The sequence below is a fragment of the Equus caballus genome, chromosome 17 (assembly GCF_041296265.1).
Source record: "Equus caballus isolate H_3958 breed thoroughbred chromosome 17, TB-T2T, whole genome shotgun sequence".
Lineage (NCBI taxonomy): Eukaryota > Metazoa > Chordata > Mammalia > Perissodactyla > Equidae > Equus > Equus caballus.
Genome location: NC_091700.1, coordinates 26,250,887 through 26,277,122, shown reverse-complemented (window position 1 = coordinate 26,277,122; position 26,236 = coordinate 26,250,887). Strand labels below are relative to the sequence as shown.

General features: G+C 41.8%; 1 protein-coding gene across 12 annotated transcripts in view; it reads right to left on the bottom strand.

Moving 5' to 3' along the window:
* The window catches only part of MTUS2 (microtubule associated scaffold protein 2), a 559,486-nt gene that overhangs the window by 111,628 nt on the left and 421,622 nt on the right, over positions 1-26,236 (bottom strand). For all 12 annotated transcript variants that reach the window (XM_070240202.1, XM_070240203.1, XM_070240201.1 and 9 more), the window contains one exon: positions 21,162-21,373. In XM_070240202.1, the coding sequence (XP_070096303.1) occupies positions 21,162-21,373 (212 nt within the window). The remainder of the gene's footprint in view (positions 1-21,161; positions 21,374-26,236) is intronic.

Here is a 26,236-nt window from a genome sequence, read left to right as displayed (position 1 = left end):
TGAGACAGGTTTTCTGATCCCCAATCCTGTGCTTTCTCTACACGGTTTCTCATTTTATGGTACTATGTACCATTCCAAATATAAACTACCAGGATGCCGCAGCTGTAGTGATAAACACTGGTTTTAGCATTAAAGCGACCCTGCTTCAGAGCCCAGCCTTGCTCTGATTTACTTTGTGACTTTGGGCAAAGTAATTCATCTAACTCAGGACAGCGCCCACCCAGAGGGCTGTGGTGAGAACTAACAGGTCAAGGTGCAGGAAGCCCCACCCAAGCGCCTGGCACATGGTAAGCATCCATAAATGCTAGCTAATACTAGTGATGGAAAAACAGCACGAGTCTCTCCTAGTTTCAATACCTATAAGTAATTCCTACACTCTGGCAGGTTACTTTCTATACCGTAACTAATGCTATAAGCTATAAGCACTATGGCTTCTGATTACACGGTTATCAAACCTTTTGCTTCACTGTGTTAGGAATTTTAGCCATTCTTCACCTCTGCTTGCTGCAGTTGCAAACTTTGGCCTCACTCTGTCTAGTCTACTTTATATGCCCCAGATTTCTTTCATGGCACAGAGCTTCCTCTTGCTCCCTCAATTCCATCACTGCCTGTATCTGGCAGAAGCCCAAAGACCTGCCCCTTTAGGACCCCGGCTGTAGATGACCAGTGGCAGAAAGGACTGTAGCCAGCTACAGATTGTAATTTGCGTTGTCTACCTCTTTCTTCCCTTGCTACAAGTACTCCTAAAATCAATGTTGATTTTCCTAGAAGGGAATGTAAAAAAGCAGACAGGCACAGCTATCCTCAGCAGGGGATTTTCTCTGTAAGAGCCTAAGTTGACCTCCATTTCTTGTTGCTGACAAAGGTAGAGCACCCCATGAGCCTATCTCAGGTACATTCCTTCTTACAGCAGAACAACTCAAATGGTTACTGACAGAGGTTAACGAGACCACCAACACAGTACAACTCACGGTTAAGCCAAATCCAACCCACAGGGAAATGAGTGGGGTGGGAGAATCCCCCTTCCTTTTGGGAACTCCCCACTTTAAACTCTTTGTTGTCTTCAAAGATGAAGCAAGTGTTAACATATGTCACTTGAGATAACAATACAAACTCCCTGGAATGAGTGAGTTCCTGGTCTGAGACTATTCTCTAGTGTCAACTGAGATTCACGGCTGCCCAGTGTCAGGGCCAGCGTTGGCCACTCTGATGCCAGCATTACTGCATCCCTCTAAGGTTCTCCACCTCCCCTGCCATGGGACAGCGGTATCCTGAGAACTTAGGGACAGTTACCCTAGCGTTTTTTCTTGCCGTGAGAGGTGGTGTGGAACACAGGCGGAAAGAGCATAGGTTGCGAGTCAGATGCCTTCAAATCCTGGCTCTGCTGTGCAGCCTCGGCCACTGAGTCTCTCTGAGCTCATTTTCCAACCACAAAAAGAGACTGTCTCACATACAGGGTGGCTGTTATAGCCCCGGAGCCTTATCTACTGGCTAGAACATGTTATCAGGTCAAAAAATACGAATACCACCATTCCTTCCTATTCTCAGTTATAACAGTTTTTTTTAAAGGTATGTTACAGATATGAACTTCAAAATTTCAAAAGTACAATTTGCTTTTTGTCTGACTGCCCTTAATCTCTACCTTTGAGCCTTCATTTTTCCTCAGTAGTGGGACACAGAATCTAGTTGCTTTTAGGTAAAGAGTTCAATCCCATAATTTCTCCATTTAGGTTTAGATAAAGCATCCACTGTGTGGAAACTCCCTCCAGGGCTTGTCTTCTCTCCTTGTCCACCCTGGGTTGATTCCAGGCTGGGGGACTCATGGCACCCGTACAGTGGGAGCAGGGATGTGCTGGTTTCTGGTACTCCCTCCACCTCCTCCGGGGCTGGCAGCCTTTGAGCTATGGCTCATCTGGAAGGATCCTGTGGGTGTCACCTTTCACATCACACCTGCTGCTGTGTACAAGTACGCCTTCAGGGCTGAGGTCCCTGGCTCTGACCTCGCGGCGTCGAGGACTGTGGCCTCTGGTGTCAGGTCCACACAAGTCCCCTGCTTCATCTTGTGTGGGTGCTGGTCTCCATCCTCCGAAGCTTTCAGGAGGCTCCTTCTGCCCCCACTGCTCTCCTGCAACCTCTGCTCTGCCACTGTTAACCCACTGTGGCTTGGGGAGGTCAGTGAGGTTCGTAAGCACCAGGAGGCCAAGTGGGATGAGCAAACCAAGGGTCCCCACCACTCTGGGATCCCCACAATTATGGGGGATCCACTGGGGTTGAGTCTCTCCTCTGGGATTCAGCCTGAGGAAGGTGCAAACAGGCTAAGGCTGAAATCTTGAGATTCTTCGAAAACACTCTTCCCCTTTCCCAGCTTGGATAATTTCCCTCTAACTGAGGGAAAATGGCAGGCTAGAGAATCATTTCTGCCCAGATTAATCGCCCTTTTCATATCTTTTTTTTTGTCTCTCAAGGCTTTTCAGGGTGACGCTGAGAACATGAGTTCTTTTTGAGCTTCATGGCCGTGCTATGGTGAGTGGTGCCTTGTGCCTGGATGCGCAAGTCAGAGGCTGGGCAAGGGTGCATCAACGAATGCTCTGAATATTACCACACATCAACACTTCACACCTTATCCTGCTACAGATGCAATCTATTCCCCAAAAGAAGTGAGAACTCTCCCCACCAAACACCAAATATATTTGCCTTTCCTGTAAGTTTCAAATGAATAACACCCAAAGGACCATAAGAAAATGACCACATGAATTGTGATCTTTTCCCGAAATTTATTTTAAAAATTAACATACAGTAACACTGACTGTGTAGTGTGTGTGACTTTTTTGTGTATAGCTCTATAAATTTTAAAACATATAAAGGTTTACGTAACTACTACCACAACCAGAATATAGAATAGTTTCATCTCTCAAAAAAAATTCCTTTGCACATTCTCTTCTCATCCCCGACCCCTGACAGCTACTCAGCAGTTCTCCAGCACTGTATTTCATCTTTTGGAAAACCTCATATAAACGGACTCAAGAGTATGTAACCTTTTGAGACTAGCTTCTTTCACTCAGCACACTGCCTTGAGAATCATCCAAGTTGTTAGCTGCATCAATAGCTCATTCTTTTTTAACATCTGTAGTGTCTGTGGGGACATCCCCTCTTTCACTTCTGATGCTGCTAAGTTTGTCTTTTTCTTTCTTTGTCAGCCCTACAATAGGTTTATCAATTTTACTGACTACTTCAAAGACCAGCTTTTGGTTTCATTGATTCTCCCCATTATTTTTCTGTTTTCAGTTTCATTGGTTTCTCCTCCTGTCTTTATTATTTCCTTTCTTTTTGCTATACTCTAACTATGCTCGATGCTATAAGCATGATTCTTTTTCTAGTGTCCTGATGTGGAAGCTTATTGATTTGAGATCTTTCTTCTTTTCTGGGTTTTTAATGCTATAAACATCATTCTAGGCACTATGTTAGCCATGTTCCACAAATTTCTAAACGTATTTTTATTTCCCTTCAGTTTAAAATATTTTCTAATTTCCCAAGAGACTTCCTTTTGACTCATGGGTTATTTAGAAGTGTATTAATTTCTAAATGTTGAAAGATGTTCCTATTATCTTTCTCCTATTGGTCTTTGTCTAATTTCATCAAAGTCAGACAACATACTTTTTATGATCCCAATTATTCTAAATTTGTTTGTTTTATGACCCAGAATATGGTCTACCTTGGCGAATGGTCCATGTGCACTTGAAAAGAATGTGTATTCTGCTATTGTTGGATGGAGTATTTTATAAACATCAGTGAGATTCTGCTGCTTGATGGTGTTACTCAGTTCTTCTACAGCCTTGCTAATTTCCTGTCTGCTGCTTCTGTTTATTACTGAGAGAGGGGTGCTGAAATCTCCAAGCATAATTTTGGATTTGTCTTTTTCTCCTTTCAGTTCTCTCAGTTTTTGCTTGATGTCTTTTAAAAGTCTATTGTTAGAGGCAGACACATTTAGGATTGCTGTGTCTTCTTGGTGAATCGATCCTTTTATCATTACATAATACCCCGCTCATCCCTGGCAATTTTCTCTGCTCTGAAGTCCACTTTGTGTAATATCAATACAGCCACTGCAGCTTACTTTGATTTGTAGTTCCATCTTATATCCTTTTCTATCTTTTAACTTTTAACCTACTTATATTATTATATTTTAACCAAGTTTCTTGTTGACAGCATATAGCTAGGTCATGCTTTTTAAATCCATGTATCCATACATACTCTGACAATCTTGGTCTTTTAATTGGTGTGTTTAGACCAGAGGTTAGCAGACTTTTTTTATAACAAATATTTTGGACTTTGTGGCTGACACAGTCTGTTGCAAAACTCAACCCTGCTATCGTAGCGAGAAAGCAGCCAGAGGCAGTACATAAAGGAATGAGTGCGGCTGTGTTCCAATGAAACTTAATTTACAAAAATAGAGTTGGCCTATGGGCCACTGTTTGCTGAAATCATTACCTTATATTTAACGTAATTATTGATACGTTTGAATTTAGACCCATGATTTTATTGTTTTCTGTTTTTGTTCCTCTGTTTCACCCTTCCTCTCCTCTTTTGGGTTATTCGAACATTTTTCAGTATTCCATTTTAATTTGTTTATTGCACTTTTGACCACATCTCTTTATATAATTTTTTATTTCTTGGCTTGGGAACTACAATATACAAATTTAACTTTCCCTAGTCCAATTAAAATCAGTATTCTACCACCACAAGTGGAACGCAGAAACCTTACTGCCATCTGGATCCCTTTGCACTCTCTCGTCTGCAAGGAAATCCTATGAATCACATCTATGTGCACTGAAAAACCCAAGAGACAATGTTAAAATTTTGGCTTCTAGCTTTTAAATATATTTTAAATAACTCAATAGGAAAAGATCAGTCTATCATATACCCAGATATTTACTATTTCTGTTGTTTCAAGTTTCCTTCTGGTATCATTTCCCATCTGTCTGGAGAACTTCCTTTAACAGTTCTTTTATTTATCTACTTTTTCTTTACTTTTTATTGAGGTAATATTGGTCTATAACATTACATAAATTTCAAGTGTACATCATTGTATTTCAACTTCTGGGTAGACGACATCGTGTTCACCACCCAAAGTCTAGTTGCCATCCATCACTGTACACATGTGCCCTTTTTTAATGTGTCCTTTTATAAATGTGTCCCTTTCACCCTCACTCCTCCCTCCTTCCCCTCTGGTAACCACCAGTTTATTCTCTGTGTCTATGTGTTTGTTTGTTGTTGTTGTTGTTGTTTATCTTCCACATATGTGTGCAGAAATCAGAGGGTATTTGTCTCTCTCCACCTGACTTGTTTCACTTAGCATAATACCTTCAAGGTCCACTCATGTAGTCGCAAATGGTAGATTTCATCTCTTTTATGGCTGAGTAGTATTCCATGGTATATGCATACCACATCTTTTTTATCTATTCATCCACTGATGGACATTTAGATTGTTTCCAGGTCTTGGCTATTGTGAATAATACTACAATGAACACAGAGATGAATGTATCTTTTCAAATTAGCGTTTTCCTGTTCTTTGGATAAATACCCAGAAGTAGAATAGCTGGGTTGTATAGTAGTTCTATTCTTAATGTTTTGAGGGACCTCCATATTGTTCTCCACAGTGGCTGTACCAGTTTACATTCTCACCAGCACTGTATGAGAGTTCTCTTTTCTCCACATCCTCTCCAACACTTGTTATTCCTTGCCTTTTAATAATAGCCATTCTGGTGGGCATGAGGTGATATTTCATTGTGGTTTTGATTTGCATTTCCCTGATGATTACTGATGTTGAACATCTTTTCACGTACCTGTTGGCCATCCATATATCTTCTTCGGAAAAAATATCTGTTCAGATCCTCTGCCCATTTTTAAATAGGATTCTTTGTTTTTTTGTTGTTGAGTTATATTTTGGATATTAACCCCTTATTAGATATATGGTTTGAAAATATTTTCTCTAAGTTGGTGTGTTGTCTCTTCATTTTGTTGATGGTTTCCTTGGCTGTGCAGAAGCTCTTTAGTCTGATGTAGTCTCACTTGTTTATTTTTGCTTTTGTTTCCCTTTCCAAAGGAGACATGATTATTCAAAAAGATACTGCTCAAGCTGAAGTCAAAGAGCATACTGCCTATATTTTCTTCCAGGACTTTTATGGTTTCAGGTCTTACATTCAAGTCTTTAATTAGTTTTGAGTTAATTTTTGTGTACGATGCAAGATAATGGTCTACTTTCTTTTTTTTTGCGTGTGGCTGTCCAGTTTTCACAATACCATTTATTGAAGAGACTTTCCTTTCTCCATTGGATGTTTTTGGTTCCTTTGTAAAAAATTAGCTGTCCATAGATGTGTGGGTTTACTTCTGGGCTTTCAATTCTGTTCCACTGATCTGTGTGTCTGTTTTTCTACTAGTACCATGCTGTTTTGATTACTATAGCTTTGTAGTATAATTTGAAATCAGAGAGTGTGATGCCTCCAGCTTTGTTCTTTTCTCTCAGGATTCCTCTGGCTATTCAGGATCTTTTGCTATTCCATATAAACGTTAGGATTCTTTGTTCTATTTCTGTGAAAAGTGTTGTTGGAACTTTGATAGGGATTGCATTGAATCGTAGATTAAGCTTCAAGAAAGCATGGACATTTTAACTATGTTAATTCTTCCAATCCAAGAGCATGGAATATCTTTCCATTTCTTTGTATCTTCTTCAATTTCTTTCAACAATTTTTACAGTTTTCAGTGTACAAATCTTTCACCTCTTTGGTTAAGTTTATTCCTAGGTATTTTATTCTTTTTGTTGCAATTGTAAATGGGATTGTATTCTTGCTTTTTCTTTCTGTTATTTTGTTGTTAGTGTATAGAAATGCAACAGATTTTTGTATGTTAATTTTGTAGCTTGCAACTTCATTGTATCCACTTATTTCTAATAGCTTTTTGGTGGATTCTTTAGGGTTTTGTATACATAAAATCATGCCATCCACAAATAGTGACAGTTTTACTTCTTCCTTTCCAGTTTGGATCCCTTTTATTTCTTTTTCTTGCCTGATTGCTCTGGCCAAGACTTCCAATACTGTGTTAAGTAAGAGTGGCAAAAGTGGGCATCCTTGTCTTGTTCTTCAAGGGAAAGCTTTCAGTTTTCCACTGTTGAGTATGATGTTAGCTGTGGGTTTGTCATATATGGCCTTTATTATGTCGAGGTACTTTCTTTCTATACCCATTTTATTCAGAGTTTTTATCATAAATTGATGTTGTATCTTGTTGAACACTTTCTCTGCATCTATTCAGATGATCATGTGATTTTTATTCTTCATTTTGTTAATGTGGTATATCACATTGATTGATTTGTGAATGTTTAACCATTTTGCATCCCTGGAGTAAATCCCACTTGAACATGGCGTATGATTCTTTTAACATATTGTTGTATTCGATTTCCTAATATTTTGTTGAGGATTTTTGATCTGTGTTTATCAGTGATACTGGCCTGCAATTTTATTTTTTTGGTTGTCCTTGTCTGTTTTTTGTATCACAGTAATGTTGGCCTCATAGAACGAATTAGGAAGTGCCCCCTCTTCTTCAATTTTTTGAATGAGTTTGAGAAGGATAGGTATTAAGTCTTCTTTGAATGCTTGGGAGAATTCACTGGCGAAGAGGACGGGTGCTGGACTTTTGTTTTGGGGAGGTTTTTGATTACTGTGTCAATCTCTTTACTAGTGATTGGTCTACTCAGATTCTCTATTTCTTCTTGATTCAGTTTTGGAAGGTTGTATGATTCTAAAAATGTATCCATTTCTCGTAGATTATCCAGATTGTTGGCATATAGCTTTTGGTAGTAATCTCTTATAATCCTTTGTATTTCTGTGGTATCAGTTGTAATTCTCCTCTTCGTTTCTGATTTTATTTATTTGAGCCTTCTCTCTTTTTTTTCTTTTGAGTCTAGCTAAAGGTTTGTCAAGTTTGATTTTCTTTTCAAAGAACCAGCTCCTAGTTGCATTGATCTTTGCTGTTGTCTTTTTAGTCTCTATTTTATTTATTTCTGCTCTGGTTTTTATTATTTCTTTCCTTCTACTGATTTTCGGCTTTGTTTGTTCTTATTTTTTATAGTTCCTTTAGGTATACTGTTAGATTGTTTATTTGAGATTTTTCTTGTTTTTTTAACATAAGCCTGTATTGCTATAAACTTCCCTCTTAGTACCACTTTTGCTGTATCCCACAGATTTTGGTATGTTCTATTTCCCTTTGCATTTGTCTCCAGATTTTTTTTATTTCTCCTTTGATTTCTTTGTTGGCCCAATAGTTGTTCAGTATAACAGTTCTTTTAGACCAACTCTGCAGACAATAGATATTTTTTAGTTTCCTTCATCCGAGAATGTCTTTATTTCACCTTCATTTCTAAAAGATATTTTCACTGGATATAGAATTCTAGGTTGATGGTTCTTTCTTCTAGCATTTTAAAAATGTTTCACTGTCTTCTGGTCTCCATAGTTTATGATGAGAAATCTGCAGTCACCTCAATTGTTGTTCCCTTAGAAATGATGCGTAATTTTTCTCTGACTGCTTTCAATAGTTTTTTCCTTTGTCTTTAGTTTCCAGGGGTTTGATTAAGGTATATCTGGGCATGGATTTCTTTTGGCTTATCCTGTTTGAGGTTTTCTGAGCTTCTTGAATCTGTAGGTTTATATCTTTCACCAAATCTGGGAAGTTTTCAGCCATTGTTTCATCACATAGTTTTCAGCACACATACTCCTTTTTTTCTGGGACTCCTATGACAGAAATACTAGAACTTTTTCTATTGTCTCTCAGGTCCTTAAGTTTCTGTTGTTCTTCTTTTTTTTTGTGAGGAAGATTGGCCCTGAGATAACATCTGTTGCCAATCCTCCTCTTTTTGCTTGAGGAAGATTTTCACTTAGCTAACATCTGTGCCAATCTTCCTCTATTTTATGTGGGACACTGCCACAGCATGTGACGAGCAGTGCCAGGTCTGTGCCTGGGATCTGAACCTGCAAACCTTAGGCTGCTGAAGTGGAGTACGTGAACTTAACCACTACACCACTGGGCTGGCCCCTCTTCTTTGTTTTTTAAATTGATTTTCCTTCTGTTCTGATTGGACAATTTCTATTTATCTATCTTAAATTTCATTGACTATCATTTCCGTCCAGTGAGTTTCTTATTTTGGTTATTATATTTTTAGTTCTAAAATTTCCATTTGATTCTTCTTTATATCTTCTATTTCTTTGATAAGACTTTCTATCTTTTCATTCATGTTAAGCATACTTGTCTTACTTCTTGGAACATTTGAAAATAGTTGCATTTAATGTCTTTGTCAAATAAATTAACATCTGTGACATTCTAACTTTACTATCTGTCACCTAGCTTTTCCCAGACAAGCTGAGATTTTCCTGGTTCTTTGGAGGCTGAGCAATTTTAGATTGTGTCTCGGGCATTTTGAATATTACATTATGCAACTCTTGGTACGGTTTAAATACTACTGAAGAGTTGATAGCAGGCAATTTACCAGGTAGAGTTCAGGCTGCAAGTTCCATCCAGCCTTCCGTGGATTGTGTTTCCAGCCTCTGCTCAGTTGGAAAAGTCTTTGAAGTTCTATTAGGGTCTGCCTCATGTGTGCACCAAACAATGGCTGGTGTGGCCCTGGGTGGTAGCCTATCCTGCAGTCCAGTTGTCAGAGTCTACATATGCTGTTAGGATGAGATTCATACATGTACAGCTCAGGGGTGAGCCAGGGACTCCGAGAGAATTTTAAGGGGTCACTCTCCCAGGTTCCTCCCTCTCTCCAGTCTCCACAGTCCTTTCTAGTTCCCTGGGGCTTTTCTTTTTATTCCTCCAGCCAGAAAGCCAGGACTTTAGTTACTCCACTCTGCCGTGCACTTCTCACAACTGTGCTCACATCTGTGACTAAATGGCAGAGGAACAGAGAGCAAACAAAAGCATTGGGTTTAATCCCACCCTCTTGGGACACAGCTCCAACAAGCAGAGAAGAAATTTCCCCTCCCTCAGAGTCTGGCTTTGGCAGGCTCCTGCCACCACCACTGCTGCTGCCACGACCACAAAGGCCTCTCAGAAGTTGGGGGTATGAGAAAAGAGAGAAAATTTTAAAAAAGGATATTTACTTAGCTCTCTCTGAGCGCTAGGAGTTCCCTTTCCCACTTCTGCAGCCAGAAACAGAGGACTTCTCATGGAGCTCCCTCTGCCACATCCAGGTGTCCACTTCCAGGTTTCAAGCTGCACTGAGTTCAGGCCAGGGGATACTGGGGAGAAAAACTTGTAAATTCACCACCAGTTCTGTGATACCTCAAATTCTGGTCTTCCTTCCAGTCTTCCTGCTATATATTACTTTCAGAGTTTTCAAATGGCTGCTCCATGCATCCTGCCCAGGCTGTACAGCCGCATTCAGTGGGAGAGAAAGGGTGGAGGGTGCTTCTTCCATGTCACTCAGAACCAGAATTCGATTGGGATCTTTTGGATCACCTGCTTAGTTTATGTGTTGGGTCTTCATATAAGAAATGATATTCTTTGGAGCTGCTCACTCACAATAGTATACATTAAGATCTGAAGAAGGAAAATTCTGAATATCAAAGTTCTAAAAACTTACTCAGGCCTCTACTTTTGGGGGAAACAGCATCTTGTGGCTCTCACTTAGGAGCCACCTGAATCTGTTTCATGGCTTTCCCTGGGTGTGGTGGATGGTCTTCCATGGATGGGTATTTGTCCCCAGGAGTGGGGCAGAATACTGAGCTTTTGGCCAACCTCATGGTTAATCTCAGAGCTACAATTGTTACTTAGGAAAAGGTCATGTGTTAATACCCTGGTGACACTTTGGAGAACTGTCACTTTTCATGCAACCCTGGTCAGAGGCAAGGGCTATAATAAATGTCCTAAATGGTTTCATCTCGCTCAATGCTGAAAGGCAAAACTCCCCTGTGCATCATTCTGATCATGGTAAGTCAATTTCCTATCTTTGTCAATAAAATACCATGGTTAGAATACTGAACGGAGCATTAGCATTGGAGGCAGGAGACCTGCATGAAGCCTTAATTCTATTGCTTACTAGCCATCAGACCTTAGGCCAGGAACAACTTCTCTTCCTCTGATTCTTTATCTGGGAGATGGAAATACCAAGAGCTCTCCTGCCTGTCTTTCGGCAATGCTGAGAGGATCAAGTGAGGTGCTCTGCAGCCATTAGGTGGGATATTTGGCTGGGATTTTCTTGAAGGAAGACACTGCGTCATATCCACTTTATTATTCTGAGACTCAGCAGGAGCTTGTTAAATATTTGATGAATAAAATAATAAACACAACATTATTTGATCAAACCAACCTGAGTAATCTATAAAATGGGCATCGAAGCACCTGCATCCAAAGGTTAATGTGAGGATTAAATGAGATAACATACATAAAAAGTATAAAGGGCATAGCAGTGTCCAGGACAGATCAGGTGTTTACAATTACTTTTCCCCTAAATCCTGGAGGCTTTTCAGCAGATTTTGGAGACAAAAGCAACAGGGTCTCAAGACTGCAATAATTGAACATACCTGAATGTAAGAGTCACTGGACCCAAACAGAGTGAGCCTTAAATATCAATAGCTATCTTCATGCTTTTTATGTCTTTTGGAGAACTGACCCCTTTATCGTTATATTGTGCTCCTCTCTCTCTCTGATAATCTTCCTTGTTTTGAAGTCTGCTTTCTCTGAATTTAATATAGCTATTCCAACTCTTTTTTGATTACTGTTAGCATGGTTTATCTTTCTTAATCCCTTTACTTTTAATCTGAGTTTTTATATTTAAATTGTGTTTCTTGTGGACAACATATAGTTATCATTTCTAACTATCTCTGTCTTTTAATTAGTTTGTTTAGACCACTCACATTTAATGTGATTATTGATATACTTGGATTAATAGCTACCATCTTTGTAGCTTTTCTAATCACTGCATTTGTTCTATTTCTTGTTTTTCTTTTTTCTTCTGCCTCTTTATGCTTGTAAAATAAATAGAGAATTCTGGCTCTCTGTTTCTTTCAAGCTGAAACAAAAACTAGGGAAATACTATTGAGGAAGAATTTGAGAAATGATATAATTGCCTATATTATTTTTTCAGCACAATACTTAGGATAAGTCTTGTTTTCAAGAGAACACTGTCATGTAACAGTCTCAATACTTCTGAATTTAAATGCTTCTCTTTCTGTTCCTGGTGGAGCAGAAGCGATGGGCTTTCATCCTCTCCAGGGACTGAATTACAGATAGACTGTTTGACTCTTAGGTTAGTGCAATACATAATTGCTTCTCTGAATTATCTCACAGGCAAACTGCTTGCAGTGTAGGACATAAATCTTATTCTTGCTGTCTTAGTGTTTTGACTTTCAGGAATGAAATGAAAAATGAAAGTAGTTGTGCGTTTTTAATTTCAAATCTAGTTTCAATTAAGTTTGTGGAATAGCTAGGTCTGTGGTTCACACTTTAGTGAACAAGTGGGAGGAGAGCAGCACTTGCTTTTTGTAAAATTCCCTGGAATTTAAGGTAATATTTGGCCTGCAGTCTTTTCTCTGGGCACAGATATTCATTTCCAGACAACGCCCTGTAGATGTCACCATTGCCCCTTCTCACAGCGTGAAGGGAGCCTTCTCACGGCTGCACAGTGGGCTGAAGGGAGGCCAGACTCTGCTAAACTACTGGACTGTCAAGGAACCAGGAAAATCTGGGTGTCCTTACAGATACTCCTCTGAAACTGCCAAACTCTAGGGTATTTCTGTCTCATTTTCATCCACCATCTGGTACCTGGTATAAATCATTCTCACCTTTCAGAAATTCCTCCCTCATTTGCCTTCTATGAGGTGGGATTCTCCTGTTTTCAACAACCTTTCTAACCACCTCCTCTGTTTCCTTCCTTTTCCTCTCCTCCTTCTCTGGCCCCTAAGGGGCGCTGTTGCGTGCCTTCCTTGCTCCTCTGTGTACACTCTCCTGTCAGTGGCATCACTTTTGACATCACTTCTATATAAACGACTCCCAAGTTTAACTTTCCAGAGCTTCCTTTTTCTCTCCTGACATCTACAGGCACATTTAAGTCCCTAATGGAGACCCCAGCATCATAAAGCAGAAACAATCTTGGAAATCAACAAAGGGAGGCTGCACCAGGTGTGGAGGGATGCTGCACGGAACACAAGCAGCACAAGCAGAACGGTGGGAACCCATAAGCTGAGTTAATGTAAGAGAAACAGAAATTCAGAGCCACAGGTAACTATAAAAAATAGAAGCTCCTTCCACCTGAAATTTCTGAGAGAATGGGGGAGACATAGAATACTCCTGGAATGCGGAATGGGATTCTAGACAATTTCTTCTGCATTTCAAAGGGACAGGTGATATTTAAGTTAAAACTATATTTCGGGAGGCGGGGAATGCTCATCCCTATAGGTCCATGATGCACAAAGTGTGCAATTCCTGAGAATATTTTTTAAAAGAGAATCCATGACCTCTTTAAACATTTCTGAGCGATAAACACACATAAGTCTTAAGCTGTTAACACTTAGCATTCCACAGCTTGTGATTTATACTTGGGAGTGGTCGGGCTGGGGTGGGGAGGGTTTACCGTTTATCATCCGGAGCACCGTACACCTGTTAAAACTCAACAAGCCCCCTAATCAGCTCACAACCTGGGTCCTCGGGTCCTGTATGTGCCCTCTCCTTTCCATCGGACCCCTGATCCTCCTTCCGGCCCTTCTCACCTCTTCCCTGGATTATGAGTACCACTAACAGAGCCTCCTAATTGTTCTCTCTGCCTGGAGTTTTCTTTCTACCATCCATCCCATACGCTGCTGCCACATCCACCTTCCTAAAATGCAGCTTCAAACACTTTAGCGCTCTGTCCCAATCTCGCAGTGCCTCCTGACTGCCTCAAACAGACTCCCCTCTCTACTTAGCTATTCAAATCCCCAAACCCTCCCACCTCATTTCCAGTTATTGGCAGTCCCACAGTCCAAGCTTTAGGCAAACTAGACTCTTCACCCTCCCCCTGTCTCAGGGCTGTGCCGCCTGCAATGCCAGCTCCCTCCACCTCTGCCTACAGAAATCTTATTTACTCTCGAAGCCCAATTCACAAGCATCTGTCCTCTCTGAAGGACCCAGTGACCCTGGCTGCAGGACTTGCTCCTTCATGTAGGCTCCCTCAGCATCTCATCAATATTCCTCACATTCCACTCTGTGTTCTAGCAATTTGAACAAGTGTCTCTCCTCCGAATCAGAAGTCAGGGTCTGAGACGTAGTTTTTAAATCTTCCACTTAACAAATGGGTGTTGAATTAAACAGAATGGATGGAGTGGACAGTGATGTGTCTTTGGGATCAGGGATAATTCAAAGGGTGTGTGTGTACTGAGGAGGAGGTGGGGGACGGGGCAGACGTGGAGGAAGGCTCTCAGCATAACTCACTGCAGGCAGCGAGGTGCCTTCCCAGGATGGCCCTGCGCTCCCGGTTCCAGCCCCAGATGGAAAGGCACAGCACAATCCAGCATGCCACTTGTACCTTTCAGAAAGAAGATGGAGAAAGCAGCCCAGAGCCGGCTTGGCCACCTTAACTACTCCACACTTCTCTCCCCCTCCCTCTCTGCACTGACAGTTTTCCTGAGAAGTTACAGGAGATAATAATATCCTCAGAAATTCACTCAAGTTTTAAAGGCTCCACAGAAGTTTGTAACTGAAAAATGATTTTTCCAAAGAGAAAAATCTAATTTATATTTTTAAAACTGTGATCATCACATATCAGGTGCACTTAAAGCGGGCTTTACCAATTAACAGGCACACTCCACCACCTGAGGAAGAGCCAAGCACTTTCTGGTAAATCACAGCGTGGCCTCACAGAGTCGGAGGAACTGACTCAAAGCACAGACCCCAGAGCATGAGAGCCCCTTCGCTCCAGTCTTGTCTCTGAAGTTGGACCTTTAGTTACACCATTTTACAGAAAAATGGAGGCCTAGGAAAGTTAGCAAACTCACCTCTCACAGGAAAGAGGTTGTGGAGCTGAGGCAAACATATCTCCCATCTCCTCAGGCGGTAAGTATTTTTTAAAGTTATCATTCCTTCCACTTGTTTTTACTTGGAGGGGAGTTTACATAAAGTCAATCTATTTTCAGTGACATTTAAGCAGAGACTTTGGTGTTTCCCAGAGGGCACGGGTCTGGATAGCTGCGTGGCGTGGCCTTGCTACGTGCTATTCCCACTACGCTCTGCTGCCTCCTTGAGCTGTAGGAAAATGACACCGCATTCTGCATCTTAGAGTATGTTAAGGGCGAGCAATTTTACTGCAGACAACTTTTCACCAACCGCCAACCAGGGTCTGGGGAAAGCCTGCAGGTCCCCTCTCAAAAGGAGCAGATGAAACTCATCTTTCGTCTCCCATGGCGTCCATCTGTATTCAAAAGGGTATAATTTAATTTTAAGCAAGAAACCATTTATAACGAATTGTAAGAGGGATGAACTGAATGGGGGCAATTAGTTTCTACCTTAGTCAAGTATCTATTCTTATTTTATTACACCTTATTATGAAATCAGGCCCCAGTATTGAGAATCTTCCAGAAAAGTTGAGAAGACTTTCCAATTTTGAGTTTTATTTTCTACCTACCATGATGTGTTCTGTTATTGACACGCCAGGCCGGTGGTTCTTATTACTTCAAAGAGCTGGTTGGCAAGCGAGGGGATTTTCATCCCCTGATACTGCGAATATTTTGATATTTGGCGTTATGCTAAGAATTTCCTTAAGCTAGAGTCCTAAGAGTAAATGCAAACACTCCCGGTTCTTCCAGCAGGGGTACTGTAGGGACATTCACTTCCATGACACATAACGTTCTTTCAGAACAACAATCATCGGAACGGCCAATTGACCGCGTCACTAACATTTCCCACCAGGTAATATGCTGAAGAGCTGTCAGAAATGCCAACCTAAGTGCTCACATTTTCTCTAAACCTTGAGTTATTCAAGGCAAAATTAATGGGAAAGAAGATAATCACAGGGCATTGTTTATAAAGGGGAGGGGCGCAAAACACTGTATTTAAATGGCCATTTTTTAGGATTTAGGGAGCAACAAAGAGCTTACTGTTTTCAATTTTGATCAGGTGTAACTACTGCTCTGAAATCTCCACTCGGTGGGCACGTCTCTGAAATACGAAGTCCTTTGGCGGGTGCACATAATGGCTTCTCTACTGCTTTTGGAGCTTGAGGGCAGACGTTCATCCTGATGAATCCCTGGGTTTAAAATCTGAATGTATTAAATGGCTAAAGCAAGCAAGTATTTATTTTACAAAAGGATTCTACCTCTGTCTCTTCTCTTCTCCGCCCTGACCAAAGAACGGAGCCAAGTGCTCTGGAGCACGGAAGATGAATGTGGACCATCTTCACTATGAGGAGCGGGCCATCTGTTCTGGAAGAATCTCCGCACTTTTAGGAACAGTTCCCAAGTCCCTAGATCTCTCTTCATAAACCATTAACTAATCTACCAAGAGCTTAAAGACAGGGAGGGGGGCACCATTTTGCAGGCAATAGGTGAGTGTTCCCTTCCCACACCTGCTCTTCCTTACTCTTTACTCATCCCAAAGCCTGCCCATGTCTCCATCCCGGCTCTTCCCAGTCTCCTCCTCAGGCCACTCCCTTCCCATTCACAATAAGTGGGCTTGTACCTGAGCACATGCCACTTTTTTATGGCAACAGGTTAAATATCACCTTAGATCATTTTCTGGTAGCATCCTGTATAAGTGTTTAAAGTTTAGATTACTGTTTCACTTTTTTTGCAATAAATTTTTTTTTCCCCTTAACTACATCAAAAGCACTTTGACGGCTGGGGGGCCGAGGGAGAGGTAGCATTGCAATATAGCGGAGCAACACGGGTGCTGCTTAGGAACTGACCTGCATTCGTGTTATGGCTCCATCACTTCCTCATTATGTTCTTTGGAGGGCCACATAATCTCCCTGAGCCTCAGTTTCCCCAACTGTCACATGAGAATAATAACTACACCAGCTAGGGTCGTTGTGAGGGTTAAAATAATGTATGTAAGGTGCCTAGGATATAGGAGCTGATCAATAAACAGGAGCGATATTGTTATTTAGGATCTCTGCCTTGTACTTTTTTGAATCCTCCATGGAACCTTTTATGGGAGAGGCAAGGTTGATAAAAATCTTCTACTAACATAAGTGAACTGAAGTTGAAAAGTTGAAGTTGGAACATATAAACTATATTTAAAATATGTACCCTTAACCAACAACAAAAACATAGATGAAGTGAATGTAGCACAATGTTAATAAGTATTAAATATAGATGATGAGTGCTTGGGTCTTATACTTTCTACTCTTCACTATTTAAAAATTTTTTGTGATAAAAGGTCAAATAGTAAAAGCAATATATATATATATGTATATATACACACACACACATATATACATATACACACAACACACACACACATTGGGGAGGCGCCGATGCATTATTAATTTTTGTTAATTGATTGACGTAAATTTTCATGCCTTTTATGCCTAAACTATTTAATAATAAATAAAAAACAAAAACCATCATCTACTATCACATTCATCAGTTACCGAAGAAAATGACATATATCAGTATGAAAAAATATTTAATAACTATAATAAATCTTATTAAAATAAAATGAAAATAAATACACCCTCAGATGTAACTTGGATAAAACTTGACGTTACAGGGGAGGCACACCTCTTAATACAGGACTATCGTCCGGATTATTCCCTGGATTGGCCACCAGGGGCTGCTAAAGAGTAGCATTCCCAGGAACCGGGCAGCAAGAGAAAGATAAAAACCATTCAACTTGACCCTGAGAGGTGCGAGTCCCTGGGAGTCACGCTCATTATTACACCGCCCGGAGTCTGGGACCAGAGATTTCAGCAGATCCTTTGGCCTGTGGTGAGGACCATGCCTTGTCACAGGGGCAGAGCTGCCTGCAACCAGCGCAAGTGTGAAGCTGGTGTTGGCACCTAAACGTGGCATCTTAGCATCCCCGGGCACTGGGCTCACTCAGGCTGTGTCACAGCTGACAACTTTCACGGCTGCTCTGCCACGAGCTGTAACGTGTGGGGCAGAGATGGAAGATTCTTATCTAGGCTTCTAATTCCTTTTTCCAGTCACTTCCCACACAGTGAGACTTACTTCCAATATACACTTAATGGCATCAGCACACTCTGGAAAAAATATATAGCAGCTAAATAAGCTAGACTAGAAAATTATTTCTGTCCTTAAAGTACAGCCCAGACCAAACCCTGTGTTTTAACTTTATATATCTCACATATCTCTGATTCATCTCCCTTGAGAGTAAAACATTTGAAGGTAAGGCTTTGTCAGATTTCCTTGTACTCAGAAAGAACGTCTTACTGACTGTTCAAAGTACCTTTGCCAATTAATTCATCACATTCTCACAATAACCTTGTGAGGAGTTATTATTAATCCTATTTGAAATCGAGGAAACTGAGACTCAAAGATGACTGATCAGAGGTGACTCGGCTAGCAGGAGGCCAAGCGAGGAAAAGGACGTTATTCCTTCTGGTGATGATGACAAAGCTCAAAGAGGGGCAGTAACTTGCTCAAGATCTCATAGCTACATGCAGGTGGAGATGGGACCGACTCCTTGCTGGTGCCGTGCCCTCTCTCCACTATGCCATGCTTTGCAGATGAATATGCTATAGCATAGAAAAGATATATGTGTAGAGTTCCAGCAAAGTCTTCTAACTGGAAGTGCAAAAAGATATTGTCTTTTCAGGCAAGCTATAAGGGTCATGCTCTTCACAGCTGGCATGCTCAGCTATGACCATTTCTCGCACATAATAATGATACATCGGCTACCCAAGACAGTGACACTGAACGTTTCAGGATTACCAGACCTCACAGTAGAGGGCTCCATCACTGGAGGTTCCCAGGTTGCTTTGCCTCTATTTTCCCAGGTGCTCTACTGCATGTCACACCTCCTGGTCTAATTTGGTATTATTGGTAAACTCTCAGATCAATCATCTTAAACCACACAGAATACACGACAGCCTGTGTGGCAGATACCTGTGTTCAAATACAGACTTTTTTTAACTTGTCCATTTTTTCTTCTGGGGTTTATCTGGAGAGAGAGTTGAGACCAGAAAGACAGAGAAGAGAACACACTGTGTGGGAGATGAAATGCCACGGTCATCTGGGAGGCCTGTCTGGAGCTACTGGCTACGGCTTACTGAAAAGAAAATGAAGTTCATGTCCCCCACCCGTCTTGCTGAAATGTCATACTGTGTGCAGCTCCAGCAGTAGGGAGGCCCAACGGAGATGCCCACGAATCACCTGCTGGCCTTTTTTGGTCTCTGACTTAAGACCTGTGTGTATGCTGCAGAGAAATAAAACTCACACTCATGGGCCAACATGGAATTTTCCTGGGGCACAGAAATGCATAACTATGGGGAACCAAGCCTTAATTTTGGCACAAGGACTTCTTTTCTGCCATGATGCCACAAATGGGGCCCAAAAGTTCCAACTTTAAAACACAGTACATCTTACCAATATGTTCTATCAATGTCTGTTGATGTGTCTGTCCACGTGAAACCTCTGTCCAGGATGTGTTATGGCATTGTGGATGATGCACGGAAGGAGTAATCCCAGAGCGGGCAGAGTAACAAGGTAAATGTTACCACTGAACTTCAGTGAACAACCCTGTTTTCCTTTCTTTATCAAAGAGGGGACAGTCAGCAGAAAATATACATCCAGCTGAAGAACAAAAACATGCCACTCTTTCTCTAAGAACAAGAATGTTCAACGTTTTCCATGGCAAGTCAGGCCTCTTTGGTGCTCAAAAATATGTTTGTAATTTTAATTCTTACGAGGGTGGGTGTATAGCTACTTCAGTTGTTCAAGGTTGACACCAACAGTACTAGGCCAGAAAGGAAGACACGAAATTCAAATTGGTCATTCATTGCTGGTGTTAAAATTCTGGTTAGGGGAGAGGCTGAAACTATTGGTAAAACTGAATTCTGTCCACGTTGTCTTTCATTACAACAACTAATTGGTTAATTGGCTCTTTCTTTTTTTTAGCATAAAAAGAAAACAACAGAAATGAGCAGCTCAAGCTTCTATATGGGGCAAGGGGAAGGCAGAGGATGTCATGGAAGGCCAGAGCCCTCCGCACTCTAAGGGTCAGATGATAAACAAACCAGTGGGCATGGTGCTACTTCACAGTCTTCTGATTTTCCTCTTTAAATTAGCCGGAGATCCAGTCAGCTGACTTTCTTATTTGGAGAGCACTTATACAGAATTTTTACTTCCTCCCTTTTATAGATACCAGAAGGTCCACATAGGAAACTCAAAATGCCCTATGAGTTTTTAATACACTAATTCATAATGTTTAAACCTTGAAGGCAAATGTTCATTTTCTCCCCCAAACATGCCTTGGGCCACCTCAAGGTGAAGCAGAAATGCACTCAATCAGACAGCAGGCTTCCACCAGCCTCTGCTCCCTGTCAAGAGACGGGAAGCTGAACTACACCACAGCTAATGACAGACTCAGTGTCCAGACAGCCCTGGAGCCTCTGGACACTTAGTTGCTGAGAAGAAACCAATCCTCTCTGCGTTTTCCGAAAAACTGAGGGAGCAGGGAGGACCCTGTGGCCCCATGTTCCACAAACCTTGTGAGCGTGGCCCTGAGGAGACGCCCTAAGGCCTGGCACTTTCCATCTCTCCTCAACAAAGTGGGACAGCACTGTGGCCCTGTCTCCCTCTGATCTGAAATGGGCACGAATTTCAGAATCTGGCCATTTCCTCTCCACAGTGCACACAATCACATATTCCATTTTCCTCAGAGATCTCACCTTCAAGATATTCATTAATATCTTTTTCTTTCTTTTTAACATAATTTTCTCTTTTGGCATCAAGATGATTAAATCATTCTTCCCTGGCTAATTTCTTTCACATCTCAGTATAAACTTGGGTCCCAAGACATTATATGACGCTGCCGGAGATTTTGTATGACTTTATGAAAATCAAACCTGAACTCTAACGCCAAACCCAAACCAAAAAACCCATACACACCACACACAACCATCACCACCACCAACCCCCTCGCCCCCAAACAGAAAGGCCTTCAACATTCCCCGAATGTGGCCTCACCTTCCCAAAGAAGTGCTGTGTGGACACGGCGAGGGCCTCGAAGCCACGGAAGGCCCTCCTCAGCTCGCCCCGCACGAGGCCCAGCTGCCTGGCCTGCTGCTCGCATCTCTCCTTCAGCCGCTGGACCAACTGCCGCTCAGCTTCGCGGGCCTGCAGGTCTGGCTTCGGGGGAAACCCATTTCGGGGAGCTGTGGTCCTCTGCTTGGGGTACCCTATAATGAAGAAACAGTCACTTGTAAAAAAAAGATTCAGACCAAATGTGACAGAAGGATTTCATCAAGAGCAAGTGGCCGAGAAGGAAGAGCCCATGGTTTGTCAGATTAGCGATTCGACAAAACAGACTTGAAAATATTTGCTCCATTTATGTGGTTTCAAGGGCAAGTTTTCATGCTTAGAAAAAGAATAACAGACAAATTTGCCAAATTCCCTTCAGCTTCCTATATTTCTTCCAGACCTGCTGAGAGAGACTGAAGCCGTTTCTTTTTTCTTCAAGGGGCTTGCTCTTTGAAAATGTCTGATGGGAAGTAACTCGATCAATCCGGGTCAAAGTCAGAATTATAACCCAGCAAACTTTAATTGGGCACCAGGGAGTAACGCCTACATGCCCCTTCCTTCCCTTTTCGTGGTCGCTCTAGTGACCCTTTCTTCAATGTCAAGCCAAATCACACCTCTGACGACCTTTGCTCCAGGGACTTCTGGCTTTAAACTCCTACAGCATCAATGTCCTCCAAAGTATTCCCCCATGTGACCACTCACACCACCTCTGTGGCTAAAGGTCCAGTCCAGTCACGCACCAGCACAGTTAGAAGAAAGTGCTGATTCCCTACCAGCCCACAAGGCCTCTGAGATCTGGCTCCTGTCAGGAAAAGATTGGGTGTGGGGGGCCACAGAGGAAGCAGCCAGAAGCTCCGCCTGGGGGTGGGGACAGGGTGGGGGAGGCTTTGAGGAGAGGTGACTTTTAGGCTGCAGCTGGAAGGAGTAAAGGCAAGGCCCCAGGAAAGAGCACAGAGACAAGCACTGCATCATGGCCAAGGACCCCGGGTCAGCAAGAGTCTGCCTTGGAACTGCTGTCCTTCTGGCGTGCGGCTCAGACACACCTGACACCCGCACAGGACCTCGTGCTGGACAATGGACTCCCATTCCAAAGGCACGTTCTTTCCTTTGCTCAAGTAGACGGTGTCCTAGAGGACATGACATGGACGCTGACCGCACAAGTATGAACAAACTTCGATGCTTCAAACATTCTTTTGTCTCCCCGCTCTGCTTCCAAAATATCAGCGAGTAACATACAAAACAAACGGAAAACGGTCGTCTCTTCAGTACCTGACACGCTGAGACACAGCAGAATAAGGGCTTCTGAGCACACAAGTGGCCTTGTCTTTTAAGGGGAAAGGGGCTAATTGATCTAAATACTTCTGATTATTAATTTAATGGTAACCATGCTAATTTTAATTAAATCTTCCTCTTACGAAATCATCAGAGATTGTAATGCAACCTCACATATGACACATCTTAAACTATTATGACTTAATGGATAGTAGAATGTGCAATTATTGCTTCTTATCAACTGTCTATGTTAGTAGAGTAAATAATATTCCAGGAAATTCATTTGCCCATTGCAGGCAAGATTGCTTAATATATACTTAATCCCAACATTCTCAACACTGAAAATGAAAGAAAAATAACAACCAACAGAATGTGAGTGATTTTACTACCAGCATCAAGCTCTAAGACACAGCCTAAGATGGAAGGTAGGTTTTTCATGACTACTGTTCGCCACTTTATTGTTGTAGCTGCTGATTTTATAAAACACTCCAGTGTTTTAATTAATGCATTGAGGTCCCCGGTGCCTGACACCATTACAACAGAAGGCACTTCTTTTAGAAATTTGAAGGAATAATAAAACATATTTCCAGTTTAGGGATTTAAAGCTGACTGGGATCACGGCATACAGAGGCACCTCTGAGCTTGTGGATATTAGGAAGCACTCACGTCGTCATGTATTTTTGGCCGTCAGAGCTATCCCCTGTTATTATTATTATTATTATCATTATCATTATTATTAGGTTCTCAATTACACTCAACGGTAAATGGACAATATAAAAGGATTTGGTGAGATCCTATTCTTGGTGTTAACTTTGACACAGGTATTATTATATTATTACTCACACACTTAAAATCCCAGTGTTCTGTGGAACACCAGTGCACTCAGTCCACATTTCTATTCCTGGGGCCACCAAATTGACATTCTGGGCCAAGAAAGAGGCTCCTCTGAGAATATCAGCTTTTGGTACTAACACACCAGGTGAAAGGTTAGCTGCTTTGTGACGGCAAACCACCTCATGAAACCAGTCCTTGTCTGGGGTCCCTGGTTGGCTGCACATCTGCCACCCAACCGCTGCCACAGCACAGACTAAGGCTCAGGCCCCAGGCTAAGATTGTAGGAAGGAAATGCAGGGAAACAAGGATTTTTTTTTGCTTTATTTATTGCTTTTAGTTGAAAAGGGACCTGCCATTTTCTAAATATATCAAATATAACTTTGCCTAGGAATAACAATCATTTTACAGTCGGTACCATATTTCTGGTCCTCACAAAATCTGTATTCTTTCTTGTGCTGTCATTTTGTGTTAAGTACTTCTATAGTGAACTGTCCCTTACTTTCCTGTCCACCTCTATCTCAGACTATCCTCAGGATGGTACATAAGGACAGGCTTCTCTACCATGTTGGGGACAGAGAGCTTCTGTTGAAAGACGACGACTGACACACAGCCAGCTTCACTTGTTTCATTAAAAATTTAGGAGGATTTTGCTTGCCTCTGCTGTCTTCTCTTAAAAGCTAGCACACAATGAAACGAAAATGCCGATCTGCTTAGGAAGTAAGGGGTTAATGGGGCCATGAGATAGAAAACCTCTGGAGGTGAGTGGGTCACCTGGAGCTGGTGGAGCTCATGGCGGCACTGGATGGCATGTGGCGATCTTATACCTGTGTTTCTCGGGAAAAGCCACTGTGCATGCTTTCTATGAGGGGCATGCCATGTCCCCTGAAGACACTGCGGGTGCTGGAAGGTTTCGTTATCACCTCCCTCTCTGTTCCTTGTGGTATTTATATTGCTTCTGGGGTGCTTGAAGTTTCAAAGCAGGCAGGCGTGCCAGTGACCTCTCTCTGTGGTCAGGCTGAGCCTCCCGACATGGGTTTAGTTCTTCTCAAAAAATCAAAACTCTGGTCTCCCACAATATCCTTCCGATTTCCACCCAGTTGAACAAGGAAGCTGATATTAATGAATAAATACCTTCAAAATAAGGCTTAGTCATGGTTTTGGAGTCTTTAAAGGAAGTGAACAAGAGAGCAGACATACTAGTTTTTTACTGACTGCCCCTTATAAACTTCCCGACTGTGGATGAGGCTTCTGCTCAATGCAACTCTTCGACAGGAAATGCATGGATGGAAATACCTAGACTCGGTCCTGCCATGACCAGAGCTGACTTCATATGTATACTTCATGTCATGGGTTTTTGGGGAGGGGGATGAAAATATTTGACAACTTTTATTGAGCACCTACTATGTGTACGATATGTGCAAGGCCCAGAGGGGAGTGCAAAGGAATGTGGCCCTGTCCTTGACCTTAGGCAATCCTTGTCAGGCGGGGCCCAGTCAGGCCTGGATTTCAGGTCTTGTGACTCCTTATCCAGGGCTCTTACACTTAAGCACAGGTGGATCCACTCGACAGCATCTCTAACAGATCTCACAGGCTTGGGAGCACACTCTAAATCCAGACCATCCTCTTCTTCCTCAATCTTGCCCCAATCCCAGTTTCTTTTTAGCTCTCCTATTAGCTGCATAACTCTGATTAGGGGTGGAGAGAATCTACAATGATCCCAGTGACAACTGGCAACTTGGAGGAAAAAGCCAGTAACCTTCTTCTCTCACAAAGGTGAATGCAAGCAGTTTGCGTGCAAAGGCTGAGCACTAGGGAGAACACAGCCCTTGAAAATGGAAAGACGATATTAAAAATTCATTGGCAGCTATCCAGAGGATTCTAATGGATGGAAAAGCTTAGTTTAATTTTAAATCTGGAAGCTTAACTGACACGATAACAAACGAACAGTGTAGCCTTAGATCCTGTGTATTTACAACATCAGAGAAGGCCCATGACCTTAACACTTGTAAACATGAAAGGAAAGAATTATAGGACACAACTTTAATAGGGTTCTGGCTTAAAGAAAAGTACTTCATGAGTCTGGTCAACATCTTAACATAAAGGAAACCTGTTCCTTGCAGACTGGCACCAGCAGGACACCCCAAGGAGCACATGTGCTGAGCTCTTTGTGGTCTTGGACAGGCTTTACTTCTCTTAAGCTGATCTAAATTTATTTCAGAAAATTTTGCCCAGTAGCACACTATTTTCCTAGAAGGGTGAAGAGCAGATGGCATGAGGGTAGGAAATTTCCTTCCAGCCAGTCCTAGGCAGGGGTGAGGGCAGGAATGACTAAATTGGGCAGCACCCACCCACATGGTAAGTAAGTGACCTGCTACACTCTAGAAAGGAGAGCTTTACATTTCACATTCCAAGGAAAGAGCAGACTCATTTCTACTTGAGGTAAGAACAGAAAAAACAGGAAGTTACAATCAGGGTTTCCCAGGCCAACTATGAAAAATTTGTCACTCTAATCCACTCTCTAGCAAAATAAAAATTGACATAAAGTATTCTCATTTTCAGGAAATTTCTTATTATTCACAAGAAATACAAGTGCTATTTACAAGATAAATATAAATTTCTCTTTTCTCCAGGAGTGAAAAATCATGGTTTATCTTATAATATGTAATACATATTATATTACATTTTTTATATTAAAACATATAGCTACTTCTAGCCAAGATAGAGTAAGGATCAGACTTACCTTTTGATCTGAAACTACCCCAAAAAATTTGGCGTAAATATATAAGACAATGGTCTTCAAGACATTAACATTAGGCGATGAAGCATAGTGATCCCCAAGAGTCGGCAAACGAATGAGGGGATCCCCGCAGTTGCCTCAGCCCATTGCCTGGAGCCACTTTCCCAGCTGTGGCACA